Below are 26,550 nucleotides of genomic sequence, written 5' to 3' on the forward strand. Positions count from 1 at the left end.
AGTAAATGTAAAATGCACATAAAAGCAACAGTGTAATGTTTGGATTCAGTCCTGTGTCAGGCGAACTGTTGTATCTTCCAACTTTGGTCTAATAATTTTCCCATAATCTCCAAACTTCCATTTCAATTGCTTCCGTGCTTTTCTTTTTTTTTTTCTCTGTAAGAAACATTTCAATTTAGCCCTATCCATATAGGCCAACTCCCACGATTGTGAAAAGGGTTAATGCTTCCAAGACATTTGAAGTGACGTGCATTAATAGCATATAATCGAAGATGAAAAATGTGAATGACCACAGCCAAAAAAATCTGTCAGTCAGAATAACCACTACTATGCTTTAAATGTCCATAAACACTAATATAGTTAGAACATTTAACATACAAAAAAAAAAATACTTGCTTGCCCAGAAATCTTGCTCCCCCAAAAATGTGAGCTGTACCTAAATGATATACACTTAAATTGTCTTCCATGTTGATGGTGATTATATGTTCAAATACACACTTATAACAGACACCTTTTCTATTTGAAATGTAAGGAAATGTATGCTCAATTACATACTAATTATTGGACAGACAGTGCGAGAGAGACCGGAAAGCCAGGAGGAGTGTCCACGCCAGAAAGACAGCGGCCCGACTTGAACAACACAAACACATGGGACCCCAGGGCCAGCAGCCCACACCGCCACACCACGCCAGGCCATTCAAACCAGGTGTGGGGGAAAAGTTAGTCAGATGACAACATATGTGCCAGGTCTCATTCAGTTCTGAGCACATGCTGATGGGAACTCGCTGCTGGAGAATCCTGAAGTTTTTCACCCGTTCAACGGCACGTTCAACATGAATCTGTAGGTGAGCAATGCGACGGGTGTCACACACCTCTGGAGCAGTGAACTGAGACTTCCCCCTCACAAATGGTGCTACAGAGACACGGACTCCTTTGGAAACAAGTAAGTCCTGAATGTCAAAACTCCGATCCGCCAGTACCTTGTCCCCTGCTTCCAGCATGTCCAGTAATCCACTTCGCTCAAAGACCTGTCTGTCAGAGGTGGCCCCCCCATACAGATCAGACATGTACACAATGGAGCCATGAGGTACAATGCACACTAAGGCCTTGGTCATGTTAGGGTTCTTGTAGTTGAACCAGGTGCAGGTCTGTGCGGCAAGCCTGGATGGCTTTCAATGAAAACCTCTGTGCAGTCTACTATGACTCGACAGTTCGGGTAAGCTGTCTTGACTATGACACGCATACGCTTCTGTACAAACTGCCGACTGGGCAGCTGCTAGAAACGATGATACATGATATTGCACCAAAACGCCAAAGCAGTCAGCAAGGTCCCTCATTAAAAGTCAGACTCAGAGACGAATGAGGACCAGGAACAGTCCATCCATGGGACTGAGCTTTCTGTGTCTCCCCAACTCTTGGCCATCTTTTTCCGTGCAGCTGGCCACATTGCTTTGGTCGGAGGAAGTCGTATAAGGTCATAAAGGTCATGTATATGACTATAATCTCCACCCGGCACAGCCAGAAGAGGACTGGCCACCCCTCATAGCCTGGTTCCTCTCTAGGTTTCTTCCTAGGTTTTTGGCCTTTCTAGGGAGTTTTTCCTAGCCACCGTGCTTCTACACCTGCATTGCTTGCTGTTTGGGGTTTTAGGCTGGGTTTCTGTACAGCACTTCGAGATATTAGCTGATGTACGAAGGGCTATATAAAATAAACTTGATTTGATTTGATGTACTCCGTCAGTCCGGTGTAAAACCATATATCCCCAGCACTTCCCTGGAATCTCTCTTTGGAGAAGGTTTTCCTGTGCAGCTGCCTCTGGAGGTCTTTGATTTTGGCTTCAGCCTTCTCCAGCTCTTCAGCCTTCTCCAGCTCGGCAGTATCTATACGGTTGCCCTCCTCATTCTTCTCACCGACTTCCCTCATGGACGCAACCATCTCTGCTACCTGATAAATAACCAGAATTTGCAATTAGTCACCCGTGTGTACTTTATTGTTTATGTATTAGGGTATGTATTACTGATAGAGCTGGAGGCAGATACCTTAACATCATTGGGAGGCTAGCTGCAGAGGGTTGCAAGGCAACTGCTAAGCCATCATGTGATGTATCAGGAAAGGGATTGAAATATTGAGGATTGGTGGGCCCTAACTCCATCTGTGAACTCCATAATATAGAAGGATATACAATTACCATAACACACACTACCCAGATGCATATTAGGAAGGAGCTCAACAGTCAGCAAGGTTCACCTCTCAATGTTTCACTCCCTTTACTGGTGCATATTGGTCCACTGCACAACCCTAATATACAGTACCAGTCAAAGGTTTGGACACACCAACTCATTCAAGGGTTTTGTCTTTATTTTTACTATTTTCTACATTGTATAATAATAGGGAATACATCAAAACTATGAAGTAATGGAATCATGTAGTAACCAAAAAAGTGTTAAATCTAAATATATTTATATTTGAGATTCTCTCAACCAGCTTCACCTGGAATGCTTTTCCAACAGTCTTGAAGGAGTTCCCACATATGCTGAGCACTTGTTGGCTGCTTTGCCTTTACCCTGCGGTTCAACTCATCCCAAGTATCTCAATTGGGTTGAGGTCGGGTGATTGTTGTAGTGGTCTGGGTGTAGCTGGTGCAGAGGAGTCAGACGCAGGACAGAGGAGATGAGTAACACAAGTAACTTTACTCAAATATTCCAATAACATGTCGTAATACCAAGCCCACAATAACGGACCGAACATACATAAAACAATCACGCACAAAAACCATGGGGAAAACAGAGGGTTAAATAATGAACATGTAATTGGGGAATTGAAACCAGGTGTGTAAAACAAAGACAAAACAAATGGAAAATGAAAAGTGGATCGGCGATGGCTAGAAGGCCGGTGACATCGACCGCCGAACGAACAGGGAGAGGGACCGACTTCGGCGGAAGTCGTGACAATTGTGGAAGCCATGTCACTCCATCACTCTCCTTCTTGGTCAAAAAGCCCTTACACAGCCTGGAGGTGTGTTGGGTCATTGTCCTGTTGAAAAACAAAGGATAGTCCCACTAAGCGCAAACCAGATGGGATGGTGTATCGCTGCAGAATGCTGTGGTAGCCATGCTGGTTAAGTGTGCCTTGAATTCTAAATAAATCACAGACAGTGTCACCAGCAAAGCACCCCCACACCATCACACCTCCTCCTCCATGCTACACGGTGGGAACCACACATGCGGAGATCATCCGTTCACCTACTCAGCGTCTCACAAAGACACTGCGGTTGGAACCAAAAATCAAACATTTGGACATTCAGACCAAAGGACAGATTTCCACCGATCTAATGTCCATTGCTCGTATTTCTTAACCCAAGCAAGTCTCTTCTTATTATTGGTGTCCTTTAGTAGTGGTTTCTTTGCAGCAATTCGACCATGAAGGCATGATTTATTTGGGCTGAAATTTCTAAAGCTGGAAACTCTAATGAACTTATCCTCTGCAGAAGAGGTAACAATGGGTCTTCCTTTTCTGTGGCAGTCCTCATGAGAGCCAGTTTCATCATAGCACTTGATGGTTTTTGCGACTGCACTTGAAGAAACTTTCAAAGTTATTGACATTTTCCGGATTGACCGACCATGTCTTAAAGTAACTATTATTCTACAATGTAGACTGTCGTTTCTCTTTGTTTATTTGAGCTGTTCTTGACATAATATTGACTTGGTCTTTTACAAATAGGGCTATCTTCTGTTTACCACCCCTACCATGTCACAACACACCTGATTGGCTCAAACGCATTAAGAAGTAAAGAAATTCCACAAATGAACTTTTAACAAGGCACACCTGTTAATTGAAATGCATTCCAGGTGACTACCTCATGAAGCTGGTTGAGAGAATCCCAAGAGTGTGGAAAGCTGTCATCAAAGCAAAGGGTGGCTTCTTTGAAGAATATCAAATATAAAATATATTTGGATTTGTTTAACACTTTTTTGGTTACTAAATGATTCCATATGTGTTATTTCATAGTCTTTATATCTTCACTATTATTCTACAATGTAGAAAATTAAAAAAAATATAGAAAAACCCTGCAATGAGTAGGTGTGTCCAAACTTTTGACCGTACTGTATATATATTTGATTTATTCCGATTTTTTATGGGGTACTGCTGCACCCTCAGCACCCGTTCTTCCCGCCAATTGATGCTGGTGAGCACTGCACATGCGGTGTGTCCTCTCGCGAAATAGGGTGCAGTGTTTTTTTTTTGGGGGGGGGGGGGGCGCACAAAAACACAAGATTCATAATATCTTGTTATCTTTTTACAGTTTTTAGAATAGGTTTCACTTAATTAGTTACCAGTTACACTTTTTCTGTAGTCGCTGTGGTTGGTGTTCTGTTATTTTTGTACTGTAATTATGTTGTACTGCCAGCAGATGGCGCAAATAACACAGTATATAATCTATGACCACCTGCCTTACTAGAAAGAGCCGGAGTACCAAAGCCTCACTAGAGCAAAACGCTAGATAGAGCCATTGGGTCAGTCATTATGCAAGTATGGTATGGGTACAATGATGCAATGATGCAAGATAAACAGCATGTCACCCTATAGTTGACTACTAGAGCACTGGGCAAACCAGTTAACCTCTTCTTCAACATTCACTTCTCTCCTGTCTAGGTGAGTAATTTCCCATGGATCCTCCTCCCTGTGAACACTCTGATGGGAGTGCAAATGTGTGAAAGAACAGCACAGTCTAACAGACACAGATGAAAAGCTCAGATTAGAGCAGGCCGAGGTACAAAGAAACCAGTGTGAGGCAGCGGAGGGGGTTTTGCATGTGTTTCAGACAGGAACTTCATGTCAGGGAGAAGTGGCTCCTCCACCCCACACATTGACTTTGATCTGGAGATGGGTCATACATATGACAGACAGCAGGATGGGTATGAGACAACCCCTCCCAACCCAGAGAAAGACCATCTCTATTACATACACTCCAGGTAAAGGCAGTGGTGTGTATTCATGGATGCCAAGTGAAACCAGGCTTCCCCAAAAATTGTACCAGGAAAAAAACATACAAAATAATGTATCTTTCATCTCACTGTGTTTCATCAAATTCATTCAATTTGCAAGAGGCTGAATGTTTCTCACTGGAAAAAGCATCCAAACGAAAGAAACAGCACATCTCTGTCTCAGTATGTATAGCATATCTATCTGATGCTGTCTGGTCAAAAAGAGTATGACATTTTTGCTGCCAGTAGCATTGAATCCAAAGGAAGCCAGCGAAAATTTGGCCTCCCTTGATATTTTTTCAAAAGAATAACAGCTAATCAGTGTTGAGCTAAACTGAGCGAGCTCAGCTGTGATTTGTCTTGATGCACCAAAAGAAAGTGTCAAGGAAAGCCAGTTTGGATTTGGCTTCAGACCAATCACATCAGAAGCCAAACATCATTGACAGAAAAAATATATAATTTTTGCATTTCGTGTTGTTTTCTAGCTAGCTAAAATCAGCCATTTTCTAAATTAGCCATGGATGGAGGTAGGGATTTGGACTTGTGGTTTTACTTCTCGGTACTGGCCAATGATTATAACGCGATTCTGATCCAACCATAAATTACAACATTGTGCCACTGGCCCGAGAGGATGGAAATTCAACATGTAGCTAGATGTAGTAGGCTAATGTTAACTAGCTGACCTGGCGCATCATTGCCCATGAAAGGAAGTTAGGCTAGCGAGCAAGCATTTTAGCCAGGTAGCCTAGGAAAACAAAAGCTAAAAGTGTGACTCGTAGACTTGTTTAGGCAACATGAAAGAGGATGGCGGAATTGGTGTTTCTCTACAAGCAGGGTGAGTCAACATGTTTTTATCTACTTGCATGCACACACACACATATACCAAACACACACACAGGCACATATTTAGCTTACGTTGATTGGACTAAAAGTTTTGGGTATAGTTTAGTTGTCACTCGATTAGACTAAGCATAGGTGATTAGATGATGTTGAAATGTTGAAGTTGAAATGATGCTGGAATAGTGGAGGCAGTTCCTGTTTTCTTTGCGACTTGCGGTAACTCTGTGGTTCTAAATCAATAGTTGTTTAGTGGAAACATAACCTTGCTTGACCATGCTGTAGGTCATGTAACGGGTAGTTACATGCAAAATGTTTTGTGGACTCCACAGGACAGATTTTGCTCTCCGGTTTTGTAATGAAACAAAGGTGTGGTTGAATTTATTCTGCCACTGTCTTCTTGTCTCAGCCTTAAGCCTATATATCATGGTGTCAAGGCATATGAACTAAAAGGTTATAGAACAAACAACGCAATTATCACAACACATAGGTTGTAATATGGCATTTTTATTTCCTGGCTTGGCTTCCTCGGTGATTTTATCTACGCTCCGCTACTGGGTAGAGGTAGCCTATGGGCCTGTATTCATAAAGCGTCTCAGCGTTGGAGTGTTGATCTAGGATCAGGTCCCCCCCACTGTCCATATAATCATATAAATTCTCTAAAAAGCTAAACTGATCCTATATCTGAGAGACTGTCTGGGTCGTAAGCACAGATCTAGGATAAGACTTAGCTTACACTCATTCTAATAGTAACCATTAGTGGGTACATATCAAACTGACCTTAGATCAGGACTTGGGCATATTATCTGACTACTTATGTCACCCAGTTAATCAGCATCTTTCTCTTTTGAGAAACATTGTGTCACAGTGTGTGGTGTTGAGTGTAACCCAAGCATGACCCATGATAAGAGCCCACATCCAATCTGCTATATTGCTCCTCCATGCTCTCTGTAGGAACTGTTGTGCTAAAGTGGTGAGATAGTTAGTGGAGTAACCATAGAAATACAAGGCCAGTTTCCCAGATGAAGCCTAGTCCTGGACTAAAAAGCATTCTCAATGGAGAATCGACATTGAAAGAGTTTTGAACGTAATGGCTAGGCTTAATCTGTGTCTGGGGTTCTAATTTCTATGTGTAGAACTTCCTCCTAAAAACAATGTGGATTGTTCTAATGTGAAACATACAGTACCCGCGACAACAAGAAGTAACCAACGTCACAACAGTAGCTTCTTCATAGTGATTGTTTTATTATTCTGTCGTCGTCGATCTACGTTCAAAGGAAATCAAATGCTGTGACAGACATCAGGGGACATCATCATCCTCCCGTTTGAAAACTGAAACGTTTCTAATACACGCACATCATGAAATGACATCATAAAGCAACCATGTCAGATATACATACAAAGACTTTCCAGCATAAGGTAAACAATCACATCGTCTTAGGTGTCAACCACTGTATGATACCACTCCGGAATAACGAGTCAGACGGCTGCAAATGGACGAGGAAATAAACCATAGAATGATACTGGTAGCAAACTGGAGACTATTGTCACCGAAGTGCAACAAATAGTGAGTGCTGAGTGCAGTGTTATGTCATATTTAACTAGGCTTAATGAATGGTACACTTGCTGGCAACCTTCGCACTGTAATGAATGACTGACGGAGGAGAGAGTAAATATTGACCACGGGAGAGTGCAAGGCTGTCCAGGAACCTAGAGACAGCGTAAATAGACAACGCTTTGGACTGGGTGCTATTTATCAGGCCCCTTGAGAGCAGCGAAATCCACCGTCTGGTAGCGTCAATTAGCCTGGTAGAACAGACTGAATGTTGAACGCAGCGTTCAATCTGGTTCAACCAGGCCAAGAGTCAACCAATAGGATACCAGTCTCAACTCTATACCTGCTGAAACATTGACCCCTGCAATCACATAAGGTCTAGGGCCAGGAATTTTTCCTGAACACGTGACATGACTTGGAAATACTCCAGATCAGATGGCCAGGTGGTCAGGAAAACCTCAGGGTCATACATGTCATATGATTGGCTGAGAATACAGACACACCTGAAGAGGTAAATACATGTCTCGTACAGAAAATACACACACGCGTCACACTTTAGTGCTTTTTTTTTTTTTTTTTTTTTTACATAGTGTGACATACTTAACTTTGAATGGGGGGGGGGGGGGGGGGGGGCTTTGCAACAACAGCAAGGCAACACATAGCCAGGCTACAGTTCATAGCGAAACCACGTAAGCAAGGTTTCTCGTGCCCTTGCATTTTCAACCACCTGCAAGTCAATCGGACTATGAGTTCATTGGAATGGCTCATTGCAGGCTAGAAATAACATTGAAAAACTTGCATGGTCCACTCCCTGCATATTCCCTTCAGACCTGCCTCTGTGTATTTCAGACATTTTACTTCAAGAAACCATAAAGCATATTCGAGTAGTTTTCCAAATCAAAGAGTGTAGATAAGGAATAACAAGCAGAGTGGAGGAGAGATCATATGGAATTCCTTGCATTTGAGGTCCTCTTCAAGATTCTCAAAATTTCCAAAGTAGAGAGTTGTGGACACAGAGTTCAATAGAGGTCATTGACCCACCCGTTGCGCTTGTCGTTCTGATCTAGAGTCAGTTTGTCAGCATCATTGGTCCTTTAATCTCTTTATCAAGATGGAGGATTCCATTCTGCCTCCGTCACAAGCAGACACTGACTGAAGGATAAATACTTAAGATGTTTCCCAGATCAAGCACTTACGTTGGTCTTTATGACAATTCATGTCCCCTCTTTCAGGAAACGCTAAACTACCTTTTCTGTGACTTCTTTTCGCCCGCTGTCAAAAATGTCCCCCTTTAGACGCAACCAAACCGACAGATAATGTGTTCGCATCTAAATCGCATAGAATTCCAAAAGCCCTTTTGATACGTCCCATAATCAGACAAAACAAGACTTTGTCATATGCATGTCATTCTGTTGAAAACATAGATCCACATTGCACATTTACATCAAACCATTTAGTCATTTCTCAAGGGAAACACTACATAACAACACCCTCTGGCACAAAACATAGTTTCTCTTTCATCGGATAATCATACTTGAAAGTGAGACAGAAGAGACTGCAAAGCTGAGATGGGTTTAGAGATTCAGACTGGAGTTTCCATAAGGTAACCCCTAACCAAAGGCCAGCATGTGTGGAGAATGGAGACATTGTATTGGTCACCGTATCTCGGAGATCTGCTGCTTAAAAAGCGCTCATTGGTCAACCTGGAGAGACAAAAAACACCAGAGATGGAAAAGGCACTACCCAACTTCCACAAGCGCAGGGTGAAATCAGTGAGTGTAGCACTATTCAATACCTTCTTTCATAGAACTAATGATTATAAGGATACTGCCGTTTCAACCCAGTCAACCACTAGCAATCTCCATAAAGAACCCGTACAACCCAATTTAGCTACATTTAGGTCCTATTGAATCTGCCCCATCATCAGTTAAGTCTATTGATTGCGGGTGGACATAAAACTCTATACCATTTTCTCAGATTTTATTGAGAAAGATGGCTACATTTACAAATGCAGAAAGCCCCTAAATGCCTAAATGGGTAAAAAATGACACAATTGGTTCTAGCTGATAGCCGCGCTTCTGCTTTCACACCAGAACAAAGTAGAAATCCTGACATTTTCCAAATTAGATTTCCACCAGAAAACTATTATTGAAATATTATTTCTGTCTTGAGAGTATTGAATAACTCCCAATCACATGAAAACCATTTAGCTTCTTGTCTCAGAGACTCTGTGCATGATCTGGGTCATATTAATTAGTGCACAGTTTCAAAACGCAACAAAACGTTTTGCTACGGAAAACAAAAATGAGTTTCTTATTCAGTTCAGGTAGTTCCTCCCTGTCTATTTTCTTCCATTTGGTACTAAATGAATATGATCCTAGAAAACGACAATATGTAGGTCTACAAATAGGGAAGAAATCAAATAAATGAATGAAAAACCCCCACACTAAAACAGGCTCAAACTACAAATATTTAGAGATATACATACACATCGATAACAGAATTTCTCTCCAGTCCATGGTCCTTCTCTCCCAAAGCTGGGTTGAGATCAATAACACACTAGACTAGAGTCTTTGGTCTCTGACATCTTCTTCATTGTTTTTGTCTAATAGACTGAAACATAGAACGGTGATGTTATGCGTAAAGAAAGAAAACAAAGAACGTATAAGAAGGGAGGCCGTAGCCGGAGTCGAGCTATAGCCGGATCCCTTGTATTTTTTTTTTTACGTCAACTTATGTTCCTTTGCAATGCCTCTCTGTTCCGTGTGTCTCCCTCATTGCATCAAAGAATCCACCGAGTCAACTGTAGAGTCTGAGTAATGAAATCTGCCTCTCGCTCTGTGTCTTTGCAGGATTTTTGTTCCTCTTCCCATTCTTCCATTCCTCATTTAGGTCTGTTTCTGAAGTGTCCCTCAAAGTCCTGAGGGGTTGTAAATTGGCCAATGGGGGACGAGGGGGTCATGTCATTATTCACTTAGCCAATCAAATGTTTTGGTTGACAGACGTGACACGATCACATGTTTTGGTTGACTGGCGTGACGTAGTTGCGCGGGAACATGCCCGTCTGGCCGTGGCAAGCCCCTTTCCACCAGTTGGGGTCGGAGTTGTCCAGGACCTGGATGAAGTCGCCGCGTCGGAAGCCCAGCTCGCCGTCCTCCTGAGGGTCGAAGTCAAACAGTGCCTGCACGTACGTTGAATGCTGGAGAGACGAGAGGAGAAACACACGGGTTAGAATATGTGACGAGTGTAGTGACATGGTCCTGGATCGTGTTCATTAGGGCACGCAATGGATAATGTTTAAAAACGCTTTGCAATGGAACAGTATTTCTTATTGGTCTGTGTAGTAGACCCTCTGTTAAAATCAGTTTTCTTCTGTTTGGTGCCTAATGAACGTGACCCTTTTTCCCAACTTCCAATTGTATTGTACTTCTACTTGTTTATTTGTCTCATAACCAACATGAAGGCGACCATAGTGGAGTTAGCTATTTTTCTGCAAAATTGCTTAGTGAACTGTAGTTCACTGGTAATCGGCTGTGTTTCTGCATGACTGCTTAGATGAGATTACGTGATGCAATCTCATGAAATGATTGTCGGAGATGAGGATTTCCCTGGTATTCCGTATGATGTGCAGCGCTGTGTGTACATACATTACCTTCAGAAAGTATTCACGTCCCTTGACTTATTCCACATTGTGTTGTGTTACAGCCTGAATTTCAAATAGATTCAATTGAGATGTTTTTTTTTGTCCACACAATACCCCATAATGTTAAAGTGGTATTGTGTTTTTGGACATTTTTACAAATTCATTTAAAAAATGAAAAGCTAAAATGTCTCGAGTCAATAAGTATTCAACCCCTATGTTATGGCAAACCTAAATAAGTTCAGGAGTAAACATTTGCTTAACAAGTCACATGTACTCACTCTGGGTGGAGTAAAAGTTTTTTTTTATGACTACCTCATCTCTGTACCAATTATCTGTAAGATCCCTCAGTCGAGTAATACATTTTAAACACAGATTCAACCACAAAGACCAGGGAGGTTTTCCAATGCCTCGCAAAGGGTGTCTATTGGTAACTGGGTAAAAAATAAAATAAAAGCAGACATTGAATATCCCTTTGAACACAGTGAAGTTATTAATTACACTTTGGATGGTGTATCAATACACCCAGTCACTACAAAGATACAGGCGTCCTTCCTAACTCAGTTGCCGGAGAGGGAGGAACCTGCATAGGAATTTCACCATGATGCCAATGGTGACTAAAACAGTTAGAGTTTAATGGCTGTGATAGGAGAAAACTGAGGGTGGTTCAACAACATTGTATTTACTCCACAATTCTAATTAACAGAGTGAAAAGAAGGAAACTTGTACAGAATTTTTTTAAATCTCCAAAACATGTATCCTGTATCCTCAACAAAAAAAATGTGGCAAAGCAATTCACTTTTTGTCCTGAATATAAAGTGTAATGTTTAGGGAAACTCCAACACAACACATTACTGAGCACCACTCTCAGTATTTTCAAGCATAGTGGTGGCTGCATCATGTTATGGGTATGCTTGTAATCGTTAAGGACTGGGGAGTTTATCAGGATAAAAAAATTAACGCAATGGAGTTAAGAACAGGAAAAACCCTAGAGGAAAACCTGGTTCAGTCTGCTTTCCACACTGGGAGATGAATTCACCTTTCAGCAAAAAAAACTGAAACAAGGCCAAATCTACACTGTATTTGCTTACCAAGAGGACAGTGAATGTTCCTGAGTGGCCGAGTTACAGTTGACTTAAATCTACTTCCAAAATCTATGGCAAGACCTGAAAATGGTTGTCTAGCAATGATCAACCACCAATTTAACAGAGCTTGAAGAATATTGAAAAGAATAATAGGCAAATGTTGCACAATCCAAATGTTGACTTACCCAGAAAGACTCACAGCTGTAATCGCTGCCAAATGTGCTTCTACAAAGTATTGACTCAGTGGTGTGAATACTTATGTAAATTAAATATTTCTGTATTTCATTTTGAATACATTTGCAAACATTTCTAAAAACAGGTTTTCGCTTTGTCATGATGGGGTAGTGTGTGTAGATGGGTAAGGGGAAAAATATATGTAATACACTTTTAATTCCGGCTGTAACAACAAAATGTGGAATAAGTCAAGGGGTGTGAATACTTTCTGAATGCACTGTATCTGTGTGTTTACATGTATTTGTGTGTGTGTTTCTGGGGGACGGGGAGAAGGACGAGGATGAGCAGAAGAAGTAGAAGAGGAAAAAGATGAAGAAGCAGAAGAAGAGGGAGATGAGGATAGAATAAACAGAAAATGAGTGATTACTGATAAGGTAAAATTAGGAGTGATATTGGAGAAAAGTGGCTTTTCTAAAGTATGTGTGTGTCCCTGTGTGCACGTGTGTCCCTGTGTGCACGTGTGTCCCTGTGTGTGCCCCTGTGTGCACGTGTGTCCATGTGTGTGCCCCTGTGTGCACGTGTGTCCCTGTGTGCACGTGTGTCCCTGTGTGCACGTGTGTCCCTGTGTGTGCCCCTGTGTGCACGTGTGTCCATGTGCGCGAGTGTGTCCCTGTGTGTGCACGTGTGTCCCTGTGTGTGCCCCTGTGTGCACGTGTGTCCCTGTGTGCACGTGTGTCCCTGTGTGTGCCCCTGTGCGCGCGTGTGTCCCTGTGCGCGCGTGTGTCCCTGTGTGTGCGCATGTGTCCCTGTGTGTGCGCGTGTGTCCCTGTGTGTCCCTGTGTGTGCGCGTGTGTCCCTGTGTGTGCGTGTGTGTGCGCGTGTGTCCCTGTGTGTGCGCGTGTGTCCCTGTGTGTGCGCATGTGTCCCTGTGTGTGCGCGTGTGTCCCTGTGTGTGCGTGTGTCCCTGTGTGTGCGTGTGTCCCTGTGTGTGCGTGTGTCCCTGTGTGCTCCCCTATGTGTGCGCGTGTTCCTGTGTGTGTGTGTCCCTGTGTGCGCGCGTGTGTCCCTGTGTGTGTGTGTGTGTGTGTGCCTCCCTCCTCACCTGTGGGGCCTGCTCGATGTCCCTGAGGAAGATGGGCTGGTTGCGGGACACAGAGGTGGAACGGTGGTAGTCCACCAGGGAGTTGAGAGAGTTGAACTTGACCACCCACAGGAAGTACTTCCCAGCCCCGTCACGCAGGACCTTGAAGTGCTGCACGTCATTACCAAACCTGTGGAGAGGTAGCATAGATCTAGAAGTGACTGGTTAAGTTTAAACAAGGTGACCGTCCTACTACTTCCATCAGTCCAACCGTTTCAGATCTCTGATTACCAAACCTGTGGCGGAGGAGGAAGAGGAGGAGGAGAAGAAGAAGAAGGGGGAGATAAGTATAGAATAAACAGAAAGTGAGTGATGACATTTACCGTGGTAACCATCTGAGGACAGCACTGTTAAGTCTACATCACGTGGGCACTAGTTTCATAACCATCTGTGTCGGCGCTTTCATGAATGATTTAAGCCCAGTTGGTCCAGTTTCCTTCTCACAGCGTGATACCATGAGTTTGGGATTTTGACACGGAAGATATACTTCATTAGATTGCATTACAAATGGATTAGACAGGGACAGTTGTTTGGTACACAGCTGTGACACTAGGACAGTTGTTTGGTACACAGCTGTGACACTAGGACAGTGCAATTGTACCAGTAGCGACAAGAATAATATTCTATTCTGTCACCTACTATTAAGTGCTGAACTGGAGTATGTGTCCACAATGGCACCCTATTCTCTATACAGTGTACTACTTTTGGCCTGGACAAAGGGAATAAGGTTCCATTTCTCACACACACACACACACACACACTTACTTACTGCAGACACAGCCTGGGACTAGGGAAAGTGCCAGCTTGCAAAGCTTTGATAAGAGGCAGCAGCACCCACACCGGAGCCATCTGAAGGAGACCAACGTGCTTTAGTAGCAGATAACTGTTGGTTAGCCCCAGGTGAGTCAGAGATGACACAGCCAATTAACTTGATATGGATCTGTAGATCTGCACAGCGACTTTACATGAAGACTAGAGTGGGAACAGGGTGGCCAGTCACTGCTAGAACAGTCAGTACCTCCCAGTTCAAGCTGGCTAGACGCCACCCTCGTAAACCAAGATGGGAGCTGTGCGTGAGAAAGCTAGCACTTAACACAGAGTTGGGAAAAAATATGTAAACAGAGGACTGATATTGGAGAAAAGTGTATTTTTGAAAGTAATTTAAAAAAGGGAAAACAGATCAACGAGTTATACAATGATTGAACTGAAATGAACTAAAGGTGAAATAAAACTGCGTGTGTGCGTGTGACATACTTGACAGAGAGGGAGAAGTCTCCCGGTGCGCTCTCCGACTCTCGGATGAGGAAGGCCCCATCGTGTCTCTGTTTGTTCAGCATCTCCTCTGCCTTCGCCCGGGGGATCTTACCATAGAACCACCTGGGACAACAACAACAAATCGGAACAAAACACTTTAATAACTCATTCAAAATGATATAAAAACAAGTCGCAAGTCACAGTGCTGTTATACTGCAAATTTAGAAGAAAGAAAAAATACCCTGTGGGCAAAACTGGTTGAAATGACGTTATTACATGGTTGTAATTTGGTTGTAATGACGTTGTTTCAACCAGCCCTACCACACTGGGTGTTTCCATTCTTCATTTGTAGGGAAAGCAGCACTTAGCAGAATTTGATTGTGGTGTGGTTGTGACAGGTAGCTAGTTAGCGATGACCTTGAGAGTAACCTCAAAGCGTAGGATCATAGGCATGACTCAATGTCATGGGAACATGGCCCTAAGCAGAGCTTGACCTCAAACCTGACCCCTATTATTGACAGTTGTAGTGGTTGTTGTGTCTGGGGGAGGAGTGAGTGAAGTGCATAGCAACCAATAACACTACTAAACAATGATGTCAAAATCAGAATATCGCATCTATTTTGCATGCCAAATAGAATGAAATCAATGCAGTAAGTGAGCACCTATGGGCCATTTCATTTGTCTTTTTGCATTTGTCCTAGTAGGTTGTAATTACAGGGAGGTTCCTGGTCTGATAAAAAAGCTGGTGGAGCTTTGGGCCGAGACAATGACAACTCTGTGTGCTGCCATGCCAACCGCACCTGCTACCTACTCCTCTGGCTCGGACTGTCTGGCTCTGACTGGTGCCCAATACCAGCGGTCAGTCACCAACCCCCACGGATACTCCATACAGAGTGTGTGTGTGTCACTGTGTGTGTGTTTGTGCATGGGTGTACAGTGTGTGGTGGTGTGTGGGACCTCCCAATCCTTCTGTGACTAGTCAGGTGTGGAATTTTCCTGTCCAGATAAAGGTGTTATGTCACAATGTGCCAACAAAGGTGTTGCAACACACAATGTGTGCCTCTATCTCCAGTGAAAGCAAACCCTGAGCTTGATCCATATAGCTTAATTTAGCCATATAGCTTAGTCTTACCATATACTGTAGCTTATCTTAGCGATAGCATACCATTGGCTTAGCCAATAGCCATGGCCTCTGCAGTAGAGCATGTCAGTGCAGGTGAGCGCAAGCGCTAAGCCTCTTAGCTTGTTCGTTTGTGAGCTCAGACAACATGACAAAGCCAGAGGACCTGAACAACTCCAGCTATTCCTCATGAGGGAATGATAATCCAGCCAGGTTTCACATACAGTATCATCATCAGGGCAGAGTACTCAAACAGTGTCACAAGCCGATAGTCACATATCCACCGGCTAGTTTTGCCTGCTGGGTAAAGACGACAGATATGAGTAGAACAAGTCTATTACATGTGTACACACACATTGACCTTTCAGGTAGCACTAGCATCTCTGGGCCATAGGTTTCAACCCACAAGCTTTTAGCATTTAGCAATGCTATTCTTTGTGTCTGGTGTTCACACGCAAACAGGCTTAGGGATGACAGAACTCCAACCCCCTCATCCACAGTGCTCTGATCTCCCTGAGGTAACAATAACACTGTGTGTAGAGAGATAATGTGGATATTCTCCTATTATCCCGGTCCTTCCTGCTTTGTGGTGGGGGAGTGCTGCTCTTTGATGAGGTAGCACTGACATCCACGGCTCCCAGGATCCATAAGGGAGTCAGAGCCCTTTACACACTATCGAGCCGAACCAAACCATTCTGTGGTGACTTGGCTTTCTTCTCCTCACATGATCTTTTCCAGCATGGTAGCTGCAACCATGGTGGATGTAAACCAGGCCAAGGCCAGCCCCATAGTGAAGTGAGTACTGTTTTTTTCATATCCAGCCCCACCACCTGCCTGCCTGCTATCCTGGACCCTCCTCCACCAGCTGCTCCTCCATAGAGCAGGTGATTCCCTCCCTCCTGTATTTAGGCCCAGCTGACCAATCAGTCATAGGACCCTTAAGGCTAATGGACAGTCTCTTCCTGACTGCTATAATAGGGCCCTCTGTCTCTGATTGGTTGCGGTGTGAGAGCCCTCTCAGCCATGAGAGCAGGTGGCGGTAATGGGGAAGGCGTTCTCACACAGCTGACGACTACACAGAACAAAGCCCCTCTTTGCTACTGTGTGCGTCTGTAGAATATAAAGCACAATCCATCTCTATTTAGTGGCTACCTCAGAATAAGATCCATTTAGTAACCCTGAAGTTTATGTAGAAAGGGCTTCTGTAGGACAGTTACAGTACAATCCATCTCCTATCTGACAGTTACACAAAAGCCCTGTTGCTCGGCTGAAGTCATATATTCTTTACTAAATATAGCATGTTGCCTAGAAGGCCAGCATCCCGGAGTCACCTCTTCACTGTGGACGTTGAGACTGGTGTTTTGCGGGTACTATTTAATGAAGCTGCCAGTTGAGGACTGCCAGTGAGGCGTCTGTTTCTCAAACTAGACACTAATGTACTTGTCCTTTTGCTCAGGTGTGCACCGGGGCCTCCCACTCCTCTTTCTATTTTGGTTAGAGTCAGTTTGCACTGTTTTGTGAAGGGAGTAGTACACAGCGTTGTACGAGATCTTCAGTTTCTTGGTAATTTCTCGCATGGAATATCCTTCATTTCTCAGAACAAGAATAGACTGACGAGTTTCAGAAGAAAGTTCTTTGTTTCTGGACATTTTGAGCCTGTAATCGAACCCACAAATGCTGATGCATAGTCACTTTAATTAACTCTACCTACATGTAAATACTACCTCAACTAACCGGTTCCCCCACACATTGACTCTGTACCGGTATCCCCCTGTATATATTGTTATTTCTTACTGCTGCTCTTTAATAACTTGTTACTTTTATCTCTTATTCTTATCCGCATTTTTTGAAACTGCACTGTCGTTTAGGGGCTCGTAAATAAGCATTTCACTGTAAGGTTGGAAAAATGACTTGTGACATGCACAAAGTAGATGTCCTAACCGACTTGCCAAAACTGTAGTTTGTTAACAAGAAATTTGTGGAGTGGTTGAAAAATGAGTTTTAATGACTCCAACCTAAGTGTATGTAAACTTCCGACTTCAACTGTATGTATGTATGTATGTATGTATGTATGTATGTATGTATGTATGTATGTATGTATGTATGTATGTATGTATGCATGCATGTATGTATGTATGTATGTATGTATGTATGTATGTATGTACAGTGGGGCAAAAAAGTATTTAGTCAGCCACCAATTGTGCAAGTTCTCCCACTTAAAAAGATGAGAGAGGCCTGTAATTTTCATCATAGGTACACTTCAACTATGACAGACAAAATTAGAAAAAAAAATCCAGAAAATCACATTGTAGGATTTTTTATGAATTTATTTGCAAATTATGGTGGAAAATAAGTATTTGGTCAATAACAAAAGTTTACCTCAATAATTTGTTATATACCCTTTGTTGGCAATGACAGAGGTCAAACGTTTTCTGTAAGTCTTCACAAGGTTTTCACACACTGTTGCTGGTATTTTGGCCCATTCCTCCATGCAGATCTCCTCTAGAGCAGTGATGTTTTGGGGCTGTTGCTGGGCAACACAGACTTTCAACTCCCTCCAAAGATTTTCTATGGGGTTGAGATCTGGGGACTGGCTAGGCCACTCCAGGACCATGAAATGCTTCTTACGAAGCCACTCCTTCGTTGCCCGGGCGGTGTGTTTGGGATCATTGTCATGCTGAAAGACCCAGCCACGTTTCATCTTCAATGCCCTTGCTGATGGAAGGAGGTTTTCACTCAAAATCTCACGATACATGGCCCCATTCATTCTGTCCTTTACACGGATCAGTCGTCCTGGTCCCTTTGCAGAAAAACAGCCCCAAAGCATGATGTTTCCACCCCCATGCTTCACAGTAGGTATGGTGTTCTTTGGATGCAACTCAGCATTCTTTGACCTCCAAACACGACGAGTTGAGTTTTTACCAAAAAGTTCTATTTTGGTTTCATCTGACCATATGACATTCTCCCAATCTTCTTCTGGATCATCCAAATGCTCTCTAGCAAACTTCAGACGGGCCTGGACATGTACTGGCTTAAGCAGGGGGACACGTCTGGCACTGCAGGATTTGAGTCCCTGGCGGCGTAGTGTGTTACTGATGGTAGGCTTTGTTACTTTGGTCCCAGCTCTCTGCAGGTCATTCACTAGGTCCCCCTGTGTGGTTCTGGGATTTTTGCTCACCGTTCTTGTGATCATTTTGACCCCACGGGGTGAGATCTTGCGTGGAGCCCCAGATCGAGGGAGATTATCAGTGGTCTTGTATGTCTTCCATTTCCTAATAATTGCTCCCACAGTTGATTTCTTCAAACCAAGCTGCTTACCTATTGCAGATTCAGTCTTCCCAGCCTGGTGCAGTCTACAATTTTGTTTCTGGTGTCCTTTCACAGCTCTTTGGTCTTGGCCATAGTGGAGTTTGGAGTGTGACTGTTTGAGGTTGTGGACAGGTGTCTTTTATACTGATAACAAGTTCAAACAGGTGCCATTAATACAGGTAACGAGTGGAGGACAGAGGAGCCTCTTAAAGAAGAAGTTACAGGTCTGTGAGAGCCTGAAATCTTGCTTGTTTGTAGGTGACCAAATACTTATTTTCCCCCATAATTTGCAAATAAATTCATTAAAAATCCTACAATGTGATTTTCTGGAAATCTTTTCTCATTTTGTCTGTCATAGTTGAAGTGTACCTATGATGAAAATGACAGGCCTCTCTCATCTTTTTAAGTGGGAGAACTTGCACAATTGGTGGCTGACTAAATACTTTTTTGCCCCACCGTGTATAGATTGATAAGGGGGAAAAAAACAATTTAATCCATTTTAGAATAAGGCTGTAACGTTCCAAAATGTGGAAAAAGTCAAGGGGTCTGAATACTTTCCCAATGCACTGTATGTTAAGTAGAGGGTATGTAGAAAGATCTACAGAGGCTATATTGGGCCAGAGGGCGATTGTGGGGGAAAACCTAATAGGTCTGACGCAGCAGAAACAGACTCTGGAATCAGGACTGACGACGCCACATGATGAGGGATTCTGGGATGCCAAACCGACAACCCTGCGACCACATGGATCTCAGAGGCCTATAACCCACAAATGAGCTCTAAAAAGCCAGGTCACGTCCAGGCTAGCTTCCAGACCACAGCAGCAGCATGAGACCTTTCTCCCCCTTATCTTCAGACCAGAGGAGCATTTATCCTAGCCACAGGAGATCGCTAGACTTTGTTTCAAGTGTCTTCCGAATGGTTCTAAACATGGGAACTAGAGAAGTTAAACTGTCTATGAAGTTACTTTTCTTCTGATATTTAGCACAAATAAATGCCCTTTGGAAAAATGACATTTCACAAACTAGTAGTGGAACCTTCCAACATTAGAACCTCACGTTTGATACCCCAATTTTGAGCTCCAGGTTAAACATGAGGTAATTTGGGGGAGGTGAACGCCGCCATTTTGGCTCTCCAGTTTTATGTGGACTTGTGGCAGGCTCATATAGGGCAACTTGTATCGAAGGCTGGCTCATACTTACGGGTGTCCCTTCATTTCTATGTAGTTCTTGGGGATGAAGCCTTCCTTCCCATTCAGCTCTGCCTTGTACCAGTTCTGGTCGCATTCTTCATTCAAAACCTGAAGACACAAAACAGAGGGAAGAGAGTTTGGTCAAAGAGTCACAAATGGTTATAGGCATGGCCGTGACAAACATAAGACCACAAGACTACATTATTTTAAAAAACTGACAAAGTGGGTACATGAAAGCCAACATAATGGTGTGGAAACCATTGGATGAGCTAACCACAAATATTCTTTAAGGAAATATCATGCAGATCCTCTATATTCATGTATTGGTATGTACATACACTGAGTGAACAAAACATTAGGAACTGCTCTTTCCATGGTAGACTGACCAGGTGAATCCAGCTGAAAGATATGATATACACCATGTACCGTACATATTTCCCCCCTAACTTCCCATACGTCTATTCACAAAGCCTAGCCAGGTGAAAGGACATTCCAGACAGACTGGCCCATCCCAGGCCCCATGAGTCCTAGTCCAGGTCAGTCAACCTGACCGTGATCATCTGGAGGATCCACAGTGGGACCTGACCAGACTGCCACCACTACACCAGACGCAGACCCCCTCCTGTCCCCACAGAGACACCATCTGTCACAACCACTCTGGCCCCGGATCCATCAGCATCAACGGCTGACACTAACACTCCGTAACCGGCCAAGAGAGCTCCCTGAGAGACAACGAGTTAGATGGGTTTTTAGGGTTGGATGGAAGAGGATTCCGGTTGATAGAACACAAATTGGATTTTAGGTGTGAGTGGGAGTAGTATGAGTCTTGGTGGAATTGCTCTTTCAGGATGAGTTTGTTTTGGAGTGAAAAATTGCTTTTGTGTGTCTATAAAGGCAACTTCTACCTAGACAGACTAGTTCAAACACATGGCCTTACACCTCCACTCTTTATTTCCCTGTCCCTGTCTGATGCCAAACCAACCCAGCTTCAGCATGGGACTGTATCATCTCCCACAAGCAAGACCATCATACAGAACACTGATGTGACTGGGAGTGGGGCCTGCATCGTCTCCCACGGTGACTCCACACTCTACGGTGGATGACCAGTCATCTTAGTGGAGAGAAATGGCCAGGCTCAGTCTCTTAGCCTTCGCTGGTCTCAGTAAACACCCATTAATCTTAGCTTTCTCTCTCGGTCTCTGCCATGGGGCGATGGCGCCACTCTTACCAGGCCATAAGTGAAATGGACTGCCACTGTAAACACAGAGGACAGGAAATAATGTGCATCAAGCAGGGAAAAAAAGACATGGGTTATATTTTAGGCTTACTAATGTAAATAATAGTGGGCTGTAAATGTATAGGCAGTTGTGATGTCACATATGGGCCAATTTTAAAATGGAGCTAACCGCGCCAGTGATTCCTAAAATGCTTTCTATTGTACCATGATCTTCATCATCTCTACTACTGGGCAATTCTACACTAACAGGATGATGCCGAGACTCAGATTGTTCACTTTAAAATGCATGTCAAACAAATACCAATGATTGCAAAGTTAAACAAACCATACAACTTTATGCACAAGGACGACTTCTAACAACTGCTACTGAAAATGTTACAGAAACACATTTACTTGGACTGTGCAGATGCAAAGTTTGGTAACAGAATGACGGCACAAACCACAAACATTTTTAATCTGCACCGTTCCGGTCATGCCCTGACCTGAGATATCTCTGTTTTCTTTATATTTTGGTTAGGTCAGGGTGTGACTAGGGTGGGTACGTTAGTTTTTGTATTGTCTAGGGTTTTTTGTATGTCTAGGGTTTTTGTAGGTCTAGGTGATTTGGATGTCTATGGTGGCCTGATATGGTTCCCAATCAGAGGCAGCTGTTTATCATTGTCTCTGATTGGGGATCATATTTAGGTAGCCATTTTCCCTTTGGTGTTTGTGGGTTCTTGTCTATGTGTAGTTGCCTAGCAGCACTCGGTTTGTATATCTTCACGGTTTGTTATTTTGGTTAGTTTGTTCAGTGTTCATTCTTATTACATGAAAGAAGGTAGGCATACCACGCTGCGCCTTGGTCTCCTTCGTACGACGAACGTGACAGTTCCTCAAGTAAATGGGTTTTTGTAAAATGTTCCGTGGAAAATGTCATCCTTGTGCAACGAGTTGACTGCTTTTGTTTGACATACAGACATACATCTCAGCATCATTCTGTAACCGTGGAATTGCCCCACTGTTTACCAGAAATATTTGTTCCAAAAATAACTATAAATATGGAACCAGTTTTGAACTAGCTGACCTCCTTTTCCTGTGGAGAGAAATCTGAATATATGCTAAATCTGCCCCAATTTCTGTTCAATTGAATTCAAATCTCCTATTGGCAGAGAAGAGGGGTTTAAGACAAATAAGTAAGCATACAACGCACACACAGAAAGTGACAGATGAGGGGGTGGATACCCTTATTTGTTCTGAGGGAGGCTGGTGTGTGTTTACTGCCTCTGACTGCTTCCCAATCTGCCAATCACACACAGTACCTCCTATAGCACGACCAGCGCAGTGTGTGTGGCCCATGCCTCTTTTGAACACTGGCCGGCTGTCCCTCTAAACTCTGCATGACCTCAGACTGCAAAACACGGTAATAACCACTCACACAGGTTGAGAACGCAGGAGATAAACAAACACAGAGAGAGAGAAAAAGAGAGGGGAGAGGAGGGGAGAGAGAAAGACAGTGTGACACACAGTTCCACCCCCAGACACACACATCCAGCTGCCCAGTACTGGTGACTCACCCAGTGCTCTGTCACAGCCCGTCTGTACCCTGGGGGCTGTGTTGGCATGAGCAGGATTCTAAAGTGATAGCTACTGCTAGTGATGAAGAGAGGAGCGGTGCTGTAACCTTGTGAAGAGTCAGAGTCAATCCAGTCCTAACAGACACATGTAGGGCCTCTAGTATGACTGAATACTGCTCATACATGAATCTCTGAGGGTGAAGGAGAGGATGAGCTAACGTCTCCATGCCAGTGTAAGTGTGTGTGTGTGTGTGTGTGTGTGTGCCTGCCTGTCTCTGTGTGTGTGTGTGTGTGTGTGTGTGTGTGTGTGCCTGCCTGTGCACTCCCATGTCTGTGTGGAAATGTGCAACACTGTGTGTGTGTGTGTGTGTGTGTGTGTGTGTGTGTGTGTGTGTGTGTGTGTGTGTCTGTCAGTCTCTGTGTGTGTGTGTGTGTGTGTGTGTGTGTGTGTGTGTGTGTGTGTGTGTGTGTGTGTGTGTGTGTGTGTGTGTGTGCGCGAGCTGGAGGGAAGGAAATGAGGGAGATAATGACTCTTCTTTCCCTCCCCTGAGCGAGGCAGGAGCTCCGGCTGCTGATAAAACTAATTACACCAATGCTAGGAAACAAGGAGCTAGTGCTCAGACAGACGGACGGACGGACGGACGGACGGAGGGAGGGAGGGAGGGACAGACAGACGGACAAGGAGACACGGGGGGAAGAGAGAGACATGTACACAGAAGTAGAGGATGCGTTCTGTATGTGAGTGTGTGTGGTTTGGGGGGGCGATATGGGGGTCATAACAGAAGGGTACTGTGGACGTTCTCCACCTTGCTTGCTGACTCGTAAGAACTAGGCATACCCTTCACATTAACCTCCCAACCAGACGAGTAAGACGTAAGAGAGAGTTTCTCTCAAAACATATCTAATCCATGGTTTGGAAGGCTATACCTTTGTCATCCCATTGTTTTGAATTCCTATAAAGACTTTGAGAGCATGTTATGAAAAACTAAAGGCAACGCGGCCATGCATTTGGCACTGTGAATTTGAGCCAGGGATTTGTTACAGCCAAATAAAGACAAGCGCACTTCAAAGAAAGAGACCAACAAAACAGACTAGTAAAACCCATCTGACACTGCAATGAAGACAGTGTCAGTCAATGTCTGTTTTTCTCTGGCTCCCATTAACAGTACATTTTGTTGTACAGTACACTGTTTCATCAGTGGCTGTCTAATTCAGTTTGTCCTTCCCATAACAGAGGCCGGTAATGTGTTTTAAAGCTGGAAAAACATAAAACTGTCTGTCGACTCTATGAAATGAGACCACACCACTCAGTGCTAGTTTGACCACACACCACCATCTGCTAGTTTGATCGTATCAGGCCTAGGGACAGAAACAGGGGTAGCCTAGCTGTCACAATAGGCTGACTGGCTGGGGCAATGACATGCACACACATCTGTCTCTCCTAGCTCTTTCTTCCTGCCGCACACATTGATATTCTTTCTCTCTCTCTCTGTACTACCTCTCCTTTTCCCCCCCCATCTGTCTCCACTTCTCTCTATTTTCTATACAGAAGCACAACTATGGTATGTATATGTCATCAGCAACCACCGTGCTAACGTAGGGTGAAGCTATAAGCGTCTGCTTCCAATTCAGCATGCAGAACCATAGTGGCTGTAGTGAATGATATATCTCAGTATGGTAATTGCCTCAGAGTGTCACTGGTCGTGGCTGAGGCACAGTCCTCTGGACGGATCTCGTTGCCTTGTTGTAAACCTCTGTAAGGGCATTGATGCGCTTACATTTACAAGATCAGGCCCCGGAGTAATCTCCTTCACAGCTGCCACACACACCATCCCGATCATCCCAAATCCTCATTCTGCCATCTCCTAAACCAGACGTGATAGTCTCGTGATGGCCCCATTACTGCGGCAGCTGCCGTGCGCTGAGGAACCAAGTGTTACAGTTTGTGTGTGTGTGTGTATGTGTGTCTGAAAACCACCGTGGGTTTTCAGGAGAAAGGACACCAGATAGGGCTGTACGTGACATGAGACAGAATGACCTGGGAGGAAGGTCCCGGTTAACACGCTTCACCATGGGAGTGGAACACGTCTGTCAATGGCTGTGGGTGGCAAAACCACATGCATGCATGTACGCATACTAACTAACACGCAGAGACACACACACACACACACCTTGCATGCCTATCCACATCTAAATATAGGACGCCAATGCTACTGCACCATGTTCTCTCATACTTTAAATCAAGTATTAAATAAATTAATTAAATAAGGTCTCATACAAGAGCATGATGAACGAGGAGTAAAAGGAAGAGAAGGATGGAGGAGAGGGGGAGAGGGAGGTGGAAGAGGGGGGAGAGGGAGGTGGAAGAGAGGGAGGTGAAAGAGAGGGAGAGGGATGTGGAAGAGAGGGAGAGGGAGGTGGAAGAGAGGGAGGTGAAAGAGAGGGAGAGGGATGTGGAAGAGGGAGGAGAGGGAGGTGAAAGAGAGAGGAGAGGGAGGTGAAAGAGAGAGGAGAGGGAGGTGAAAGAGAGGGAGAGGGATGTGGAAGAGGGAGGAGAGGGAGGTGAAAGAGAGAGGAGAGGGAGGTGAAAGAGGGAGAGGGATGTGAAAGAGATGGAGAGGGATGTGGAAGAGGGAGGAGAGGGAGGTGAAAGAGGTGAAAGAGGGAGAGGGATGTGGAAGAGAGGGAGAGGGAGGTGAAAGAGAGGGAGAGGGATGTGGAAGAGAGGGAGAGGGAGGTGAAAGAGGGAGGAGGAGGAGGTGAAAGAGAGGGAGAGGGATGTGGAAGAGAGGGAGAGGGATGTGGAAGAGGGAGGAGGAGGTGAAAGAGGGGGAGAGGGATGTGGAAGAGGGAGGAGAGGGATGTGAAAGAGGGGAGAGAGGGATGTGGAAGAGAGGGAGAGGGATGTGAAAGAGGGAAGAGGGATGTGAAAGAGGGAGGAGAGGGATGTGGAAGAGAGGGATGTGGAAGAGGGAGGAGAGGGATGTGGAAGAGGGAGGAGAGGGATGTGGAAGAGGGAGGAGAGGGATGTGGAAGAGAGGGATGTGGAAGAGGGAGGAGAGGGATGTGGAAGAGAGGGATGTGGAAGAGGGAGGAGAGGGATGTGGAAGAGAGGGATGTGGAAGAGGGAGGAGAGGGATGTGGAAGAGAGGGATGTGGAAGAGGGAGGAGAGGGATGTGGAAGAGAGGGATGTGGAAGAGGGAGGAGAGGGAGGTGAAAGAGGGAGGAGAGGGAGGTGAAAGACGGAGGAGAGGGAGGTGAAAGACGGAGGAGAGGGAGGTGAAAGAGAGGGAGAGGGATGTGAAAGAGAGGGAGAGGGATGTGGAAGAGGGAGGAGAGGGAGGTGAAAGAGAGGGAGAGGGATGTGGAAGAGAGGGCTGTGGAAGAGGGAGGTGAAAGAGAGGGAGAGGGATGTGGAAGAGAGGGATGTGGAAGAGGGAGGTGAAAGAGAGGGATGTGGAAGAGAGGG

At 44.4% G+C, this 26,550-nt stretch overlaps 1 protein-coding gene across 1 annotated transcript in view; it reads right to left on the minus strand.

Annotated features, from left to right (window-relative positions):
• Positions 1 to 8,004: 8,004 nt before the first annotated feature.
• The window catches only part of LOC120066644 (growth factor receptor-bound protein 2-like), a 56,829-nt gene continuing 38,283 nt past the window's right edge, over positions 8,005 to 26,550 (minus strand). Inside the window, exons 2-5 of the mRNA XM_039018078.1 lie at positions 20,301 to 20,398; positions 14,672 to 14,794; positions 13,379 to 13,547; positions 8,005 to 10,576 (exon numbers count right to left, since the gene is read on the minus strand). Coding sequence (XP_038874006.1) covers positions 10,391 to 10,576; positions 13,379 to 13,547; positions 14,672 to 14,794; positions 20,301 to 20,398 — 576 coding nt within the window. The 3' untranslated portion in view covers positions 8,005 to 10,390. The remainder of the gene's footprint in view (positions 10,577 to 13,378; positions 13,548 to 14,671; positions 14,795 to 20,300; positions 20,399 to 26,550) is intronic.

This window comes from Salvelinus namaycush, chromosome 2, assembly GCF_016432855.1.
Source record: "Salvelinus namaycush isolate Seneca chromosome 2, SaNama_1.0, whole genome shotgun sequence".
NCBI lineage: Eukaryota > Metazoa > Chordata > Actinopteri > Salmoniformes > Salmonidae > Salvelinus > Salvelinus namaycush.